At 46.1% G+C, this 19,056-nt stretch overlaps 1 protein-coding gene across 2 annotated transcripts in view; it reads right to left on the reverse strand.

The window, feature by feature from the left end:
* Nedd9 (neural precursor cell expressed, developmentally down-regulated 9) overlaps positions 1 to 19,056 on the reverse strand; it is a 108,943-nt gene that overhangs the window by 15,278 nt on the left and 74,609 nt on the right. For both annotated transcript variants that reach the window (XM_057788012.1, XM_057788011.1), the window contains exon 2: positions 11,077 to 11,514. In XM_057788012.1, coding sequence (XP_057643995.1) covers positions 11,077 to 11,514 — 438 coding nt within the window. The remainder of the gene's footprint in view (positions 1 to 11,076; positions 11,515 to 19,056) is intronic.

Consider the following 19,056-nt stretch of genomic DNA (forward strand, 5'->3'; position numbering starts at 1 on the left):
GGTTTTTTTTTGTCTATGTACTCTTTCCTTTTCCTTCTTTGGGACCTTGAAAGCCCCAAGTTCTGACCAATCCCATTTCTATCAAGACCGAAAGCCTCTGGTTTCCCGGAATGCCCTGAACACCCACACCTCTGCCCCGGGTTTGTCTAGGCAACTCTTTTCCCTTTCCTATCTTCAGATTTCATTGTGTTCAGAGCCAAGCAGAATGCCTCTCTCCCAGAAAGCCTTCTCTGGACAGACAAATGTCCTCTGTCCTTGTAACACTCTAAGTACTATCTCCTTACTCCTGATGGTGCATACGATTTAAGGTTTGACTCTCCAGGTGGCTTCATGACTTTTCTTAGTATGCTAGGGCTTTTTCATATCCATTTATGTATGAGCTGCAGGTTGTGCCTTGGATATAGCAGAGTTGAAGAGAGATGGTGCTATAAGGATGGCTAACCATAGCTGCCTACGTAGAAGAAGCCGATTTTTCAGGTCAGCCATTTCTGGTGTGAGTGCCCCCCCCCCCAGGTCAACAGTCAGGATTCACATTAGCCCTGGTGATGGTGAGCTCACATCAGCCCTGGTGATGGTGAGCAAGCGAGAGAGCCGAGAAAAGGTGAACATTCAAGTGGGGTCAACAACCACTAACAAATGTACCAGCAGTTGTGCTGGGAGAAAAAAGATATCATTCTGTGCTACTTCCTTTGGCCCCAGAAAGAGAACATAATTTACAGTTCCCAAGGCATGTGACCGTCCCTCCTGTCATAAGAGCTCTGTACCAAAGGTTGAAAAGCGTAGTGGCTCCACAGAGGGAAATGGTTGGTGGCATAAGTTGGGGGTGGGAACAGCTGTGGTTCTACCACCTAGAAGTCATGAGAGCATGAGCACAGCCATGGCCAGGCTGTAAGCCATCACATGGGGGACATGCAAAAGCACGAGCTTAGATATATCTGTGCCCTTGAGGCTAGCAGATGAAAACCAAATCCTCTCTAGAGGTAGAGAGCATGCCATAGACCTCAAATTATGTTTACAAAAATGATCTAAGTGTCAGCATCCAAGATACCCAGAGAACTAGTACCACAGGAGGTAAGACAATACCAATAGGAGGAGGGCCAGTTCTTGCTTGCTCCCTGGTGGGGATGTAGTCTGTATATTAGTAACAAAGATCTCAAGACAGTTTGCCTTCAAACTGTTTCATGAGTAAACATGAAGATCACACTCCCCTTACCTCTTGGCCTCTGTATGTAACTAAGCTACCGTTGGGGATGTAGCCCAGTGGTGGGTGCTTGTCTAGCGCGTGCAAAGTCCTGGGTCCTATTCCTAGAACTGTCAAAACAATATTTACAAAAATCACAAGCTATAATATTAGGAAAAATTAAAACAATAATAAAGAAGTCCACCTGGAAGCACTTTTTTCTAAGAGGATCATAGTGCATAGGCAATTACAATAGTTACAAATGTAATGTCTGGTTTTGCAGCGAATTTTGTATCCCAGCATTTTCTACCTGGATCGCCGCAAAACTGCTTGAGAAACGGCACGCCCCAGGTAATCTTTTGCCCCTGCTATTTAGAGACGGGCAGGTTAGATGGCTCAGTAAATAAAGTGCATCCTGTTAAAACCTGACCACTTTAGTTCAATCCCTGGGACTCACATGCTAGAAGGAGAGAATCAGCTCCTGCAAGTTGTATTCTGACACACCACATGGACGTGCATACACACGTGTGCACGCGTGCGCGCGCGCACACACACACACACACACACACACACACACACACACGACCAGGATGGGACAGAGCAGGAAGGCGAAGAACCAGGCTCTGGTGTTCTGCCCTAAAATCTTCACCAGAACGAGGCAACTCAGGAAATATGCCCCTCAGAAAGCATAACCAGTGCCGGCGAGAGGTTCGAGCAATGCCACTGCAAGGGCAGACCCCACAGCCTGGCCACCAATTAACCCTGCGGTGGTCTAATGAACAAGGGTGTCACGTGACTAGCATCTGTTGCTTTGTCTCGGAAGAAGTGGGAACTGTAATTACACTGCTCTCTGCCTACTTAACCCCCTTGATTTATTTATACTGCCTACCTCTCTTTGGGTTTCATGCATTAACAAGACTAGGTTGATTTCTAAAACTGATTGTTAGGTAGGAACTCTTCCACTCAAATGAAATAAAGAAGCACTAACAGAGACACCAGAGCCTTTGTTGGGCTTTAGAATAACCCTTTGTCTTAAGTGAGCAATTTGCCCTCTTCCTTTCTGAAGAAAATCCTAGGAAAAGAAATGTCACCACCATCATTGCCTGCCCACTAGGACCAGGGCTCAGTTTTCAGCAACTGAGAGCCATAGTGAGCTGCCTGTTTGAAGTCCAAGATTACATCTTAAACTTCTGCGGGGAGAGGAAAAGCCACACGTTGTCTACGCTGGATTTATTAATTCTCTATAAATTCTCTCTGCCCAGCTTGGCTGCAGCAGTGAGCTCATTTGTTTACTTGCATAGCAACAACATAATGAAAACTCAGTCTGACCTTACAAACACGCCCTCCCAGGGCCATAGCCAGGAGTAACCCACCCAATTGCTGGCTTCTCTTGCTTTCTTGGAGTCCTTTTTCTCTCTATTTTGGGGACATGACTTACTTTCCTTTAAGGACGTTTGAGATTTGGTTTTATGCTGGAACTAAACATTCTTTAAGCCATCTAAGTAACAGCCAGCCTCCCTCTCCACTTGAGGAAAAGGCAAAGAGAAGGAAGGCTCAGAAGTGAAACGGCGCTCTTGGGTCACTTGCGTTTGCCACAGCCTTGTATGTCAAAGCACTCAAGGGAAACAGTACCCTGATTGTTAAGCCTCTAACATGTCTCCCCTGGTGCTGCCAGGAAGTCCTGTGTATAGCGAGCACTAAAGAAATATTTAGTTATGGACTGACCAAGCACCAGAGAGCAGCGAGAAGCACTGCACATCAAAACCGTGGTGGGAAATGACGTCTGGGTTCCCAAGTGACCAAGGTCTTTTATGGGACAAAGCTGAATAGAGTTGGTGACAATTAGGTATTGAAAGCCAATTTTTATATCCCTTTCAGTTGGCTGAAATGTTTTTTTGAATGAAACCCCAAAGGACAGGCATTTGGACTCTTTTGTTATCTGAATAAATTCATCAGAACAACATGCATGCTTACATCAGGATTTAGAAAGATGCCCTAGACTGCCCTGTTGGACCAGGGGTAGGAGGTGATGGAGGAGAAGTTTGTGACCCAAATGCCAGTGGAGTATTCACACACACTGTCCTGTGAGTGAACCACCTGTACCTCGGGCACCGGTGGGCAGACCTCTCATAGCGACTATGCGCACCCTGCAATCCGTGAGTTGTATGTATCTCAGGATAGCTATGAGTATCACCTAAGACATTTGTAGATGGCACAGTGTCAAAGGAGTTGGGCGAACCTGCTGGCTGCTACCCGACATGATGGTTCAGGTATGACTACTTAGAACAGAGTGTTTGGACCATGGCATTGTCTAGCCCCGCATTTTGTGCAACGAATTCGGGTGAATTGTTTTCTTCTTTTCTTTTGTTTCTTAGAGATGCACTCAAACAAGATTTCCAGGTTTTATCATTAATAATAAAACAAGCAGTTTTCCTGCCTGCCCTCCCTCCCCCAGGAGCATTCATTATCCGTGCAGTGAGGCCTCCTGTGACAGGCGACCTCTTACTCGCTCAGATAAGCAGTCACTTAACAAGCCGTCGGTGGACAGGGAAGGTTAGCCTCTGTTGTCTCCGTGTGGGTGTGTGCAAAGTTACTAATGCGCCCTCAGAAATACGTATTATCTGCGAGCTTTGTGACAGACTGTCGCTAAATCTGAAGACTTTGGCCCTGACCAAACAAAAAGGACCTTTGTTCAGTGAAGGAGGTGTTAGGGTTTGCTCATTCCCTTGGTGTGGGTGACCGTCTGGGAACACAGCCTTTCAGTTCAGGGTGAGCTCAACCAGCCCCACCCCACACTGTTGAGGGCCTCCAAGGCTCTGTGAGATGTAAAATGCACCCTGATCTCTCAGAGGAGACATTGTAGGTAACAGTTCAGTACTCTGGGCAGTTTCACAAGCTAGACCCTTAGGAATATTTATTAGGTTTATCTTTATATGAAAATGTACAATTCTGGGCATAGTTTCACTTTACTGACTTTATATAAGAAAAAACTGGGAGTATCTTCTGCCCTAGGATGAACTTTTTAGCTGTGTGTGTGTGTGAAAGAGAGAGAGAGAGAGAGAGAGAGAGAGAGAGAGAGAGAGAGTGAGTAGGGGGCAGAGAGGCAGAGACAGACAAAAAAATAGACAGATGACAGACAACAGGGAACAAAAGGAAGAGAGGTAAAAGTCAGAGGTTGTCCTCTCCAGAAACGTAAGTTTCCTCTAAATCTATTTTTTTTACTTGTTAGTATTCAAATAATATTGCTTAATATACATAGCAGTTAGCTGGCTGGTATCTGAGGTTGCCAGAGGCAACTGATTTCAAAATGCCTAAATGCCAACAAGGGAAGTCTTTGGTTCCTAAGCCAACACTCATGGGTGTTTGTCTGTCTGTATAAGTGTGTGTGTTGTGATGATTCAGTGTCTAAGAAGGCAGAGACACCATAACTAATGCATTTCAGGATCTTGTATTACCTTTCAGGAACCAGTCTGGAAGACCTGCCTAAAGTCTTTGAGTCATTTCCTCCCAGCATTTGTCTGTGCCCTATTTTGGAATTGGCCATCTTAGAGATGATGTCATGGGGCTTGGTAAATCTTGACAGTACTTGAGTTTTCTAAGAAGCCACCACAAACTAGTGCTTGCCCCAGTCTCGACAATGGCGGCAGCCCATCCCATTTCCCATGAGCTCCACAGTATCCGTGAGGTGTGCACATATTGTGGGGTCAGAAAATGGGAAGAGAATACGGGGTTTCCAAGGGAAAGTTTTAGGCTGCAGATGAGTTTTAAGGTGTGAGCAGTTTGAAAATACACTGTAGGAGGGAAGGTATCCTAGACATCATGGTACCCTCTGCTCTGAGAGTCGGTATACAAAGTCTAAGTTTTCCCTCCGGGAGACGATGAAAGAGTTTATTAATCTTGCTGACAACACTAGGAAAAAAGTTAGGCCTCAGACAAGCCCAACGTAATGTTTTTTTCCTATTTTATTTGATTTTTTGAGTCCAGACTGCTCTTTAAACTCAAAATGTGGCCAAAGATGGCCTTGAACCCCTGATGTGACTGCCTCTGCCTCCTGAGTGATGGCCTTGAACCCCTGATGTGATTGCCTCTGCCTCCTGAGTGCTGGCCTTGAACCCCTGATGTGACTGCCTCTGCCTCCTGAGTGCTGAGATGACAAGCATGTTCCACCACACCTGGCTTAAATGATGTCCAGGGCCTCACGCATGCTAGACAAGTGCTCTTTTACGGAGTTATATCTCCATCCCTAAAGCCCAAATTTATGTCATCAGTTTTTGCTTTGGTATCACATTTCTTACTTAAGGACAGCTATGATTATGGAAGATGAGTTGTGCGTCCTGTAAGGGCCCGGTGGTGGGAAACTCTGTGCTCTCTGTCACATCATGTGGCTGTGAGCTGTTGGGAAGGTGTGAACAGGGGGAGACTGGGTGAATAAGAGACTCAGAATTACCTTTTGGGGGTTAGTTTTGAGGTTAGCGGAACTTGGCTCATCCATTTGTCATGCTGATCTGTGTGCTGCTATTTGGCTGCATGTCTCGGCCTCCTCGAGTCAGAAGGTAGGTCCGAACCAGTCTTCCCAAGAGGGCAGAACATAAATAATTCTGCTAGTTAGAGTTAAAGTACCAAGTCTACAGAGCTACCGTCGAGGGCTGGGGGGATGGCTCTGTGGGTAAAGGCACCTGCACTTAAGCCTGACGGCCTTATTTCAATCCCAGAAACCCACACGGTGGAAGGGGAGAACCAACTGCCATGAGCTGTTCACTGACTTCCACATGTGCGTTGCACACACACACATCCACGGAAAATAAAGCTATACATGCTTATGAAAACTTAGCTAAGTAAAGAGTTGCTTCAAGAAAAGAATAATTAACATTGTTCCCCATGCAGCTTGAGTGTGAACCAGGTGTGTCCCGTGGCGGTTGCTCTCTGAAGCAGAGAAGCGAGGTGGTTTTCCGATTTTTGAAGGACTTTGACTTGAGGGTATTTGGGCTCTCCAACCCGAATCCAACTCCCATATTTTGAGTAGAATTTTCCCTTTTTAAAGGTTGAATTTTTTTTTTTTTTAGAAAAGTCAGCTTTTCAAATTATTTGACTATGAGTAACTCATTTTAATTTAGAATTGTCTGCGAGTTCTTGGCACCCTCAACACATGTTTAGAAGTCTTTGCAGAGTGAGAAAGCCCTAACTTACAAACTGTTTTCCAAGTGTAATGGAAGTGTCACGAGTCCCACATAGAATTAATGAGGCTTGCGCGATGATCTTTCTAAAGCGCTTGTCTTGGGGTTGATTAATTTCTGTTTTGCACTTATTTAAGCTCCACATTCTGCAGCTCGAAGTTTTCTCTTTTTCTATTCAGCTTTCAAACTTTTGCACAGGCCCTGGGCACTTTGCCCATAACGCCTGATGAATAGAGCAGCCCCGCACATAAAACCCAGAGAGAAGAGTCATGCATCCAAGCAAAGTGTCAGCGTGTGAGGGTTCCAGATGACTTCGATCCCTTAGCACCCTCTCCAGAATTCTTACAGATCCAGGGAGAGATCCGCACACTCAAAGGGTTCAGCACATTTTCTGGGAATAGAGTGTGGACATACATGGGACATACTGAGAAACACACATGTTCCATACATTCAACATGAATGCTGAAAACTGGGTGTGGGCTCAGACACCTGTTATCCCAGCATTGGGGAGGATCAGAAGTTCAAAGTCATTCTCAGTCACTTATCGAGTTTGAGGCTAGCCTGGGGTCACTTGGGATTTTGTCTAAAACAAACAAAGTCCAAACCCAAACAGAAGTCTGAGAAAGGAGAAAGGAAAGAAAGGCAGGAGACAGGACTTGAAGCTCCCACGATGGTAAGCATCACGCAACTTTGCTCCTACTGTTGCTGTTAACTTTCCCAGCATGTGGTGAGCAGGCTTATTCCCACTTCACAAATGGAGGAGCAGTGTCTGAGAGAACACCTGTAATCTGCTGAACACACAAAGCCCGGGAATGCTGGCGGGAGCCAGACTGAGGTCCACAGAGCTCCTGGTCTCCCTGGTTTACAGAGGGTGTGTGTGTGTGTGTGTGGTTCTCATTAGCACTCAGTAGGTAGCAAACTCTGGCTGTGGGTTAACATGGACGGTGTGCAGGAAGGCTGGGGGAAGCAAGGCAGAAGGCAGAATTCACCGTGTCCTTTGTTTGGAGTGATTCACCAGGCCACGGTGGCGGATGAACCTTCTGAAGCCCATGCTGTACCAATGCGGGAGGGTTCAGAACTGTGGAAAGCCCCGTCACAGTCAGACTGGAACACATCCAAGCCAGCCCTTGGCACTCCTCAGAGTCATTTCTAAGTGCAGTCCTTGGCCAACTCCCGCTAGACTAGACAAAGAGTTTAAGAAAATGTATGTTTCTGGGCCTCCCCTCCGAGATTTTCTGAAAGAGGGGGCATGAGGCAGGCCTAGGAATCTGCAGCTGACTCGATGTCCCTCCCTTTCTGGGTGTCAGTCTTGCTCATTAAATCTACGAGCTCAGAACAAGTTCCTACTGCTTCCTCATTTTCCTTAAACAACTTTTAAACACCACAGCTAGAACTACTGGGAACACCTAGGCCTTGGTTTATCACCATTTACAGACAGAAAATTAGAAGAGAAAATGAGTGTGTTATTTAGCTAGCCAGTCAAACTTCTAAAATGAGAAATAATAATTAACAAGCAAACCCACATCTGCTCTCCCGTACACTGAGATCGGGGGTCTGACTTAACTCACTAGGATTTGCATCCACTGGGAGTTACACAGCAAGGGAGATGGAGCCCAGAGTCTTAAAGCAGTTACTATTGCCTGGAAGGTTGTTGCAATTACCTCCTAGCAGCTAAGTCATCTCCATTAGGAAAGAAATGTAAGAAGAAAGAAAGGAGGGGTGAAGAAGGTGGGGGAAGGAGAAGAAAAAGGAAGGGGGAGTGGAGGGGAAGGAAGAGAAAAGGAAAGGGGGAAGTCAGGAACGAGAGTGGGAAAGGAAGGGAAGGAAGAGAGTGGGCTGGAGGGAGGGGACAGTGGGAGAGGGGGAAGGGATGAAAGGAAGGGGAGAGAAAAGGGGGAGGGAGGAGAGAGGAAGACAAAGGAGGAGGAAGAGAAGCAGCAGAGAATGAGGGATGGAAAGAAAAGGAAGGAAGAGGCAAAATTACTCCCCAGCAGGTGTGTTCAGGGGAACGGAAGCAGGGAGCCTGTAGTCTCAAAGGCAGCGAGACACTCTCACAGGGTGCTATGGAGGACCCTGGTACGCGGCAGGGAAGGGCTAGGATCACCTCCCCTGACCTTTCCATCCTAGCCCACACCAGGCAGATCCGCACTGCGCAAGCTCCCGCTGCAGGTGCCAGGAGCACTTTGCTTAGTGTACACTGCGTGAGGGTTTGCAGGGTTTCTTAGGAGCTGGTTCACTGCCGCAGGGCTTGCCTGCCCTTTGCTGAACACAGAAGGTTCTGGGGTGTGAAAGTCACAGAGCAAAAGAAAACGTGGAATGACCCGGAGCCACCCGAGGGCCTCAGCCCCTGACATCAACGGAGACCCGGAGAGGAGCCAAGGAGAAGGCTGCTGCCATCATCCACAACACAGGCAATGGGAAGAGGGCTGAGGCTCCCGACTTCCCAGACATGGGACTGAAAAGGTTGAGAACCGAAAAGGAAAACATGTCACCTTCCTGCCAAAATAAACTGTGATGAAAGTTGGGTCCCTCTGCCTTTCAGCCAAGCATTTCCTGTTCTGGCCTCCTCCGTCTGCCTCGAACCAGCTCAGATGAGGGAGGGCTATTTTTAAGGTGCAAGCCACCGAGGCAAGGCATGAGAGAATGACTTATTTATAGTTACACCTTTCAACTGTTCTTTCCCCCTCTGGGGACAGAGGCCAGGCTTGGTGTTCCTTCCCTTTGGAGCTGAAATCACTCGGGTGAGAAGGGCTTCGGAAAGTCACGTGGCTGTTTATGGCCTCTAGCCAGGATCTCTATCCTGAGGACTTTACATAGGAAAGCTGTCTAACTCATCTTAGAGAATTCCTTCTAGTAGACAGAGCTCGGATCAGGTGCCCTTGAGATGCGTTTTGTTAAAACATACATTTTTGTATAATAAGTGATTAGGAAATGCATTCATTGGTAAGGAATCCAAAAGTAAATCTTTGTTCCCCTGGCCCCTAGTTCTAGTGGCTAGAGAGATGGCTCATTGGTTAAGTGCGCTCATTCTTGCAGAAGACTGGAGGTTTGGGTCCAAGCACTCACACGGTGGCTTACAACTGTTATTAACTCCAGTTCCAGGGTATCCAACTCCCTCTTCCGGATTCCTTGGGTACCAGGCATGCATGTGATGTGGACATAAGCAAGCAAACCACTCATATCCATAAAATAAAAATAATCTTTAAAAAACAGGTTTACTTAGAGAAGAGATCAACTATTACCTCGCTTACATAGATTTGTAAATTCATCTACATTTTGTGTCAGCAGTGACAAGCTTCTTCTGGTATCTAACTTCACCCTTCCTCTTGGACTCTGGAGATATTTTCTTATTGTATGAAATTAGTCTACTTTTAATAGCAAACCTTGAAGGAACCACTGGAAGTTTCTGACAAAGGAAAGAGGAAATCCCTCCCTTTTAATGGGTACAAAAACATCATTGTGGGTCTGGCTGTTGGCCTGTGAGCCCAGTGCCATTATTTTCTTCCCAGCACACACACCCATCTGACCTTGTATTTATTGCTTCCCTAAGCGCACTGTAAGCTTTGTGAAGGCTCTGTTTAGTCTTTAATTCACCACTTTATCGCAAGTATCAAAAGTACAAAACATGTCCAATATCCACGACCTAATAATGCATTTCTATTCATCCCCAGTTGCTCTGGGTTGAGACTCCAACAGGTGGGGCTCCCTAGCCACGTGACTTGGGTAGGGTTTGAGGTCACTGGGGGAGTGGCCCCCAGAGGAGGCGTGATGACAGCTGGAAGAGGCTTTGCCACATCTGAGCTAATGTCCAAGGCAGGTCCTAGAACCGGCAAAACTCTGAGATTAGTTCATAAAGCTTCCCTTTTATGAAGTTAGCTGTCTGGAGTATTTGTTTATAGGAATGAGAATCTGAGGAGTACATCACATTTTCTTGTAATTTTTTAAAAATGACATCTCTTAAACATCCAAGCATTTGACTTCTACCTTGGGCATGGTTACAAGAATTATTTCAAGAAAACAAGGATGAATTTATTCTAAATCCACTAATACCTATGATTTTAAATAAATCAATCTTTAAACCTAAAATCTAAAGAATGAGTTGGTAGACAGGGTGTACTTTCAGTCTTTTTTTACTTCTACTTTTGATTGATTTTTTTTGTTTTGTTTTGTCCAGACAGACTAATTCACGATTTAGCTCATGGCCCAGGAAAAAGGATCCACACTGTGTCAGTATGCTTGATTAACAACTGGGCCCACACTACTCAAGGAAGAGGTAGAAAAGACTCCAAACCACTTAGACACAGAATCCAGGTCTAGCAGACCCATCACACAACTGAAGAGATACAATTGTATGCTTATGTCCGGTCCAGAATGAAATACCATTTACACGGGCTGCCTATCAATAGTACTTGGCACATAGTAGTTCAACAAGTATTGTTGCTGGGTGTGATAGCACATGCCTGCAAACCCAGCACGCAGGAGTCCAAGGCAAGAGGATCTCAAGTTCAAGGACAACCTGGGATGAAGACTCTGTTTTGGGGGAAAAAGTTTTTTTGTCATTGACCCATCAATGGAAATTCGATGCAATAATGATATCTAGGGTAAGCCATTTAGTATGTTTGCTTTGGGGCAATTTCCAACTATTATTTGTGGATTGCTTCTATTATTGTAAGTAGAATGAATGGTATAAAAGAAAGAACAAAATTCTAGTTAATCACTTACCTTTTTGCCTAGATGGGGCCCATTAGTGCCTCCAGGGTTTCTCTGAACTGATGGTGGCACTTGATACACATCTTGTTCTGGGGTACCATGGCCAGTAGGAACTTGATAAATTCCTTGATTCTGGTAGGAGGGTGGTACTTGATAGACGGTATCACGAGATGCCACCTGTGAATTCGGCACTTGGTAGAGTTTCTGTTGGCCAAAGGCCATGGGTCCAGGAGTAGGCTGCTCATGACTGGAGGTCTCTTGCACTGGACCAATCAGAAGTTTCACCCGGTTGCCTGGGACGATGCCTTGGCGACCATGTAAGGAACACAGCCACCATCCCTCTAGTCCTCCTGTGTTCTGCTCTATGACCGTCAAGATGTCTCCCTTTCGGAAGGCCAGCTCCTCAGCGCACTCGGGGACATTGTCATATAAGGCTCTTGCCATCAGATTCTAGGAAAGGAAAACAAGAGAAGTTGTGTTAGAACGTTAGGGCTGTCTCCTTAGCACTTATAGAGCCCACGTGTTTCGTGACAGACGCACTTCCTGGAAAAAGAGAAGAAATATGAACAATAGCCTGCAAGAAAGGAAGCAGATGGTTCAGACAAAAGACAGACACAGCTATACTGTGTCTGCCACCAGTGACATCAGACAGACTCCTCAGAAAAGCTCAAAGCCCCAGAAGAGATCTTCCCTCCAGTGGTGGGTGCTTTGCCAAGGAGTTGGGCTAGCATCGCTAAAAGTGTTAGGAAGGGGTCACCAGGCAAAGCATCCTTCTTAACTTTTTCAAAGCGAAATGAAAGGGAAGAACGTTCCAAGCTGTTCGTGCACCGCAGCAGACTGCTCTCAATGTTCTCATATATTTTGAGCGAAAAATAAGTCAAGGAAAATCTTAAATGACACATACTACAAACAGAAATTTTATTCGGCATTGAAATGTAAATAGAGGTACACATAACTGTGCCTTGGCAGGGCTTACCATATCTTTTATGATTAAGGAGGCCCTTGGATGCAGGAGGAATCTGCAAGCAAAGCATAGTGATGTACTCTGGTAATCACGCAGAGACAAAGTCTATCTTTCCAGACCTGGTGGTGGAGAGGTCCCAGGAATGCATTCATACATTGGTTTGGTCTCTCTCCTACCTCTCTGAGAGCCCTTCTTTCCCCTGCCACGTAGTCACCTACTTCTTAAATCTTGCCATTCACATCTGAAAGGCTGTGCCTTCTTTTCATGGGCTCAGAACACTCTCTGTCTTTGTATGAAGGCCTGTCTGGCACATCCAGTTCTCAGCAGACAGCTAAAGTGGGCATTGAACAGAGAGCGGGCAGGCAGTCTGTGCTGACATTCCTGGAAGGCTTTCAAAGCCTCTGAAGATTCCCAGCACACTGGCAGCCAGTCCCACATGCCTGCCCCTTCCCAGAGTGCTGAGAAGCGGGGAAACATAGGGAACCCATCGCGGGCATCGGAAAAACTAAATGTGACCCCTCTCGTCTGTCATTTAAGCGTTTGGATGGATGCACTTAGTGTCACTGTGGTGGGGCTCATTCTGGTTGGCTGGAGCATGCTTATGACTTAATTTCACACCATAATGTATTTGTGGACTTTGGGACTGCTTTTCTTTGGACTCTTGCCCCTGTTTTCCTCTCCAGAAATGTGGACTTGATCTCCCAGTCCCATGCTTTTCATTTCTTTCAGCTGGGCATGCATTAATCATCTTCTCCTGGACTCTGTCTGAAACCACAGGACTCGCACTGTGTGTAGGTCTCTTTGGTGGAGCGGCTGTGTATGGGAGGGGTCTGCGTCTGCTCGGGAGCGTGGAAGACACGCACTCCCGCTGCTTTCCATCTTTGAAGTGATACAAACTTTGTTTTACTTTCACTACATTTTAAATTATTTTTAAAGTTTTTCATACAAGGTATGTTGGTCATAGCTTTGTCTTCCCCCAAGGTCTCTCATTCTTCCCATCTCCCTACCCAATTAACTTCAGATTCTTTCTGTACCCCCACAAAAAAACAAACCAAACAAAAACATAAGGACAAAACCCACTAAACCATAACACCAACAAAAAGCACAGACAAAAAAAAATGGCGTATGTTCTCATTTTGTGTTGGTCAACTACTTCTGAATCTTCTTTTCCATTAAACACATCGTCTTGCTATACTGCCTCAGCCTCAGCCTCCCAAGTGCTGGGACTACAGGTAACTATCAGTGCAGGTGGGCTAACCAATCTGCTTTTAGTGTGAACACACAATTTAAGGAGGAGAGATGGAGCCACAAATATCATCACTATGAGATGTGAGTTCACTGACCTTCATAGAGAAGCAGTGTTAGTAGCTAAGCTCAGAACTTTTGTTTCAGGTGAGGGTTTTCCTTAGCAGCTGTATTGTAGGAAGCACTGGGTTCCTTCTAACAATGAAAAGCTCATATATAAAATAATATGATCTGGCCGTGACCTTGCCTAGTTTTTAGAGTGATTAAAGAATGTGCCAGGATGCTAAGACCTCTGTGTTTCTCTTCTCCCATCTTGTGAGTGTTCTGTCCCTGCAAAGAAGACAAGATTTACAGAGGACAAGATTCTAGTCCTTTGTCCCATATCTCAGGGAAAGAATTATACCAAGATTATAATTTTAGAGCGTGGAGGGAACCAGTGGCTCTGTTCTGTCCTGTTCTCCTGGGCCTGTTCAATACCTGGGAATGGTTGTGGAGGAAGCGCCTAGATGAAATCAGAAGCAATAGATTTGGGACAGCCACGTGGGAGCTGAAGACTGATAGCTGTCCAATCATACTGACTTCAAAGAAGGGAAAGAAGAGAAAACAGTAGACAGGCAAAGGGCTGCAGCTCAGTCAACCACAATCAGCTGGAGGTATTCACAGTTGGGCCACTTCCAGGTCCTGGAACACCACGAGGTGCTGAGTGCAGCGCTGGACCACACTTGATTAGAGGCAGATAGAAATCCCCTTGTGAGTCTGCTCCATGTGCTTTGTCTTGTCCCCGTGACCTTCCCACTGCTTGTGTACTTATGCCTGCACATGAGATACAGGGATGTTTCTAGAAGAATCCCAGAGCGCACTCAGCCATGCAAAAGCATGCACTACTGGCGAATTCTCCTGCCCCATTGCCCACAACATCTCTCCAGTCTTCTCACGACATAATGGGATTCAGAGAGAACTTGTAGATATCAGCCTTGGTTAAAACAAGACCGAGTTCTTCAACCTCTCTGCAGCCTAAAGATAGCTAATGTATATAGCTAGTCACTTTCCTAAATAGACCATTATAGTTACACACCCCTGTAGCCTGCTGCTCTGTTTTAAAGATGAGGACCCAGGTTTGGTGTTTTCCCAAGGGCCACACTTGGGTAGCAGAGCTGGACATAGGACTGGGGTTTCCTAGGTTGATCCTCTTCTCTAGGAAGCTGCTTTAGCTTTCCTCTCAGTGACCTGGCTGGGTCTGTCCCATTAGACAAGAAGGTTCTGAAGGTAACCCCCTTTTCATCCCATTTTATGGACTAAATGAAGTTTTGGGGGTTTGTAGTCTCAAATGTGTTACTAGGGCTTTCTCCTTGCATGCCCTATCCTTCTCATCCCTAGGATAAGAACAAGACTGAGGCTGGTACTCTTGCAAGTTTGCCACGAGAATGAAATAAATGAATTCAAATGACTATTTCAGTACTGCTGGAGACTTGCAGGCCATTGTGGATTTTGACTTCCTTTGCTGGGTGGCACTTGACTTCGGGCTTCCTGGTCACTTCCCTCTTCTCAGTTTTCAATCGAGAAACCATCCTAGGGCTAGAGAAATGCCTCGGTGGTTAAGGCTGCTCTCCCGGAAGACCTGGGCTCAATTCCCAGCTCCCACACGGCAGCTCACAACCCCCTGTAACTCCAGTTCCCTCTTCTGGCTTCCAAAGTCACGAGGCGTGCAAGCCGTGCACAGAGAAGCCTGCAGACAAAATACCCATTACACAGAGAAAACAAAAGTAATTTAGAAAATTTTGGGTAAGAGGCATGGCTTCTGTGTGTTTGCTTGGTGAGAGGGCAATGATAAAAGCTAGAACCTGGGGTCCTCACTCCAGAGGATACTAACTCTTGAGAGGGCCAAGAAAGAGTTCATTCCTGCTTTAAAAGTGTGGGGGTGCTCTTCTTTATAGGAAAGGTGTGATTCTAAAGGCCCCAAAGTCAGAAGCTCTTATCTGAGCATCTTAAGAAAACACCAGAGAGGGCAGAAGTCCTCCAGTTAAGATCTACTCTTTCTTAACCCTCAGCCCCTTGGATATTTATCTCTGGGGGAGAGGAAGGGGGCTGAGGGCTGGTGGGGTGGAGAGAATGTCAACACAGAAACAAATCAAGGAGAGATAAGAGCTGGGTAATTCTATACCCAGCTGGATGCCAAGTTTCCAGAGATTGGCAATTCCAAAGGCAGAGAGTACTGTTGGGGCAGGGAGTAGAACTTGGAAGACAGAGTGCTCTTCAAGGAGTTAGAGTCCAGCTCTTCCACTTGACAGCTAAGAAAAAAAGGAGGTTCAGGAAGTTAATGATTTGTAAGGTCACCTGGCTAGAAGACCTTAGGACTCGGGTACGAAGTCAGACCTCCTATTTCCTGGCTTGTGGGAGGAGGGGAGATAGTCTAAGGCGACACTTGTGTCCCCTCCTTTTGTCCAGCAGACTGTTGAGATAGTGGACCCTAAGCAATTGAAATTTCCCCAGGAATCTCATGCTGGGGGAAGGGAAAGGCAAGAGCCTGGTGCCAGTCAGGGGAGGAACTTGTCTCCTGGGTAGAGATTTACACGGTTCCGCCAAGCTGGAGAACCTTGCAGAAGAGACTGGAGGCAGACAGCGATGGAACTGTGATGGACTGGACTGTGCTTGGACCAAGACTACTTAGTTATGCGCTCCTCTTGTCCTCTGCTGCAATTTAAATCCATACCAATGTCCTAGAAGATGGGCTGGGGGCTTGCTGGACCCTTTCATTTGTTCTTTTCTCCCATGTGGTCATGTTGAATAAACCTCCTTTCTCCACTTTTCACTATTTTGCCTGTCTCCTTTTCCAGTTCCAGAAATGTGAGCCTGGTGTCTGAAATAAAATCCACACCCATTCTCTATAAAATTGAAATGAGTTCTGAGCTCTGCATTCCTGGTTCTCTGCTGGGAGAGCGGAATTGGTTTTCTTGAGAGCTTAGCAATTATCTAGTTCTTTAATTGATGGAGGGAATACAGGGGATGAAATCTAGCTTGTTAAGGTTGCCAGGGCACAGGCTTATATCCTAAAATTCCAGTAATAATTACTTTAATGGAGATTGGATATCAGTGTCTATAAATCCCATCTGAAGGGACCGTGCCTGTCAATTCATCTCATGTTCTCTAGAAGTTCACTTAGTTTGGTTTCTATTCTTCCAAGACCTTGCTTCCTGGTTCTTCTTCTTCTCTGGGCCACACACTTTCTGTCACCATCAATAGACCATCCCCCTCATCTCTTAAGTCGTCATGTTCCCAGGGGACCTCTCTTTTGCACTTGTCCCCTCCTCTATCTCATTGCTCTCGAAATGATCTGTCACCCAGGTGATGACATAAGCCTGTAGGTATAACCCAGACCCACAGTACAGAACAGATACACTTGCACACTCCTGTTCTTACCCACTTCGCTGACTGACGGGAAATCTGTGTCTCAAGCCCAATGAATGAAGAAACCCCTTTCCTGCTGCGTTAGCAGTAGCCTGCCCAAGCTGGGAGCCTGAGGTTGGCACACTCGTCACTACCTGGCCCCAGTTGTCAGATGCCATATCCTGTCTCGCAGGCCCCCCAGGTGTGAATCTTAGCAATAACTAGGTTGCTTTGTTTTAGTTTAGTTTGTTTGTTTAGCTGTTTTTTTTTCATTTTCCTGAAGTGACATTTCCCAACTGGTTCTGCTTCATTAAACCTCTTCCCAGATTAGAATCCATCTTCCATATAAATAGAATAACTGTCTTCCCAAAATCCATCTGATCACTTCCTGTCTAGTTTTCTATCACTCTGTTTGTGACTGTGCTGTCCGGTACATGTGTGCACATGCATGCAGAGGCTACATGCTGTCCAGTACATGTGTGTACATGCATGCAGAGGCCAGAGGATAGCTTCCAGGAGTTGTTTCTTTCCTTCTACCATGTGGGTCTCAGGGATCAGACAGACATTGTTAGGTTTGGGGACATCTTTACCTGCTGAGCCATCTCTCCATGTTTCTCTACAGCAGGCTTTGCATCACCCCATTCCAGGCTTTTAACTTAAGCTCAGACACACTGCCTGGCTCCATTTCCATATGCAGAATGTGAGCCCAGTGTGTGAAACAGAATCCATACCCATTCTCTACCAAATTGAAGTGGGTTCTGACCTCTGTGTCCCTGGTTCTCTACTTGGAGAGAGGAATTCTTTTTCTCGAGAAAAAGATGTTAAGTAAAAAAAAAAAAAAAAAAAACCAGATGCAGGTGAAGAAGGAAGAAGCATAAACACTGTGTCCAGGTCACTGGAGCCTAGGGCCTGAGGATAAGGGAGACAGGGAGCAGGAAAGTACCAGCCCCTCCCTATTTAAACAGGACAATGACGCAGATTGGAGCCTGCTCCCCCCTTCCAATCTGGTGTGTTCGCAACTACTGAGCAAACAGGAAGGCCAAGAGGAACTGACCATCCCAGCAGCAGAGAATACAATGGTCCCTTTAAAGAGCCTTCCCTCCCGTCTGAGTCTGGTAGGTGACAGAGAGTCATTCACATACTTCACCAGAAAGCTTGCTTCTGTTGTTCTGGGTCCTCAGACTATGGCTGAGGAGTGGGAAAGTAAGAAAACAAAACAAACCTGGCTGTATGGGCGAGCCAGTCACATGACAACTTCTGGCCTCTTCCCTCCCCCGCCCTGTTTTCCCCACTGCTATCAAAATGTCAAGAAAGCGTATTACTTCCACTGCCAGGGACATTATTTGCTTCTCCCAATATAGAGAGGCGTGATGTGGAATTTCCACGGCCGCTCACGCTATCCTTTGAAGAGACACAATGGCTGGTGTGTCACTCACTGTGACTGACAGCATCATCAATGGCTTGGTGTCCTTTTATTATTTTTACTTCATTCTATATTTATGCAGGAGAACCTGCCAAAGACTCAGGGCCGCCTCATTCTTGATGACAAGACTTTCCTGCACCCAACCCCCGCTCCCAATGTTAGCCCAGGTCTCTAGGACTCCAGCATGAGCACGCATGCATGCATGCAGAATTACCCAGAGACCAGATCCTGAGAAACAGACCCACTAGAGGAAATGGCCATCATCAAGGAAATCAGTTCTTAAAGGAAGCTGCTGAGAGAAGAACAGGCCAAGGTCAGCCTCGGGGCATACTGGCAAAGAGAAAGACTCCCACTTGCTTTTGTTTCTACTGACAAAAATCAGCTCTGATCAGAGACTAGTTCTGCCATTTTGGTTACATTTACCCTCCTGGCTCTCATGGGCACCTTTGATGTGGTGTGTGTGTATGTGTGTGTGTGTGTGTGTGTGTGTGTGTGTGTTGGGAGGATACTTAGCCCTTCTCCGATGAAAGCAGTCATAGTCTCAAAGCATGGCTACTTACAAGTATCAAGAATTTGATTCTTGGGAGCTTGGCTCACACTCTTTTCTTGTACGTGAAGATCTGGAACACTAACGAATTTTAAATTTGAAACTTCTAGATGTTATTAAGTAGGAGGAGACAGGACACCTCTGGGTACAGGAGCTAGAAGATACAGTATACTATGATAGGGGATATTGTAGTAATAGGGTGTGGTGGCCCCGTCCCGCCGCCTGGCTAGTTTACGTCCGAAATAATTACATGGAAACTGTATTCATTTAAACACTGCCTGGCCCATCATTTCTAGCCTCATACTGGCTAACTCTCACATCTTGATTAACTCATTTCTAATAATCTGTGTAGCACCAGATCTTACCGGGAAGATTCTAACCTACGTCCATCTTGGGCTGGAGCTTCATGGCGTCTTCCTGACTCTGCTT

Source organism: Chionomys nivalis, chromosome 13 (assembly GCF_950005125.1).
Source record: "Chionomys nivalis chromosome 13, mChiNiv1.1, whole genome shotgun sequence".
NCBI classification, from domain to species: domain Eukaryota; kingdom Metazoa; phylum Chordata; class Mammalia; order Rodentia; family Cricetidae; genus Chionomys; species Chionomys nivalis.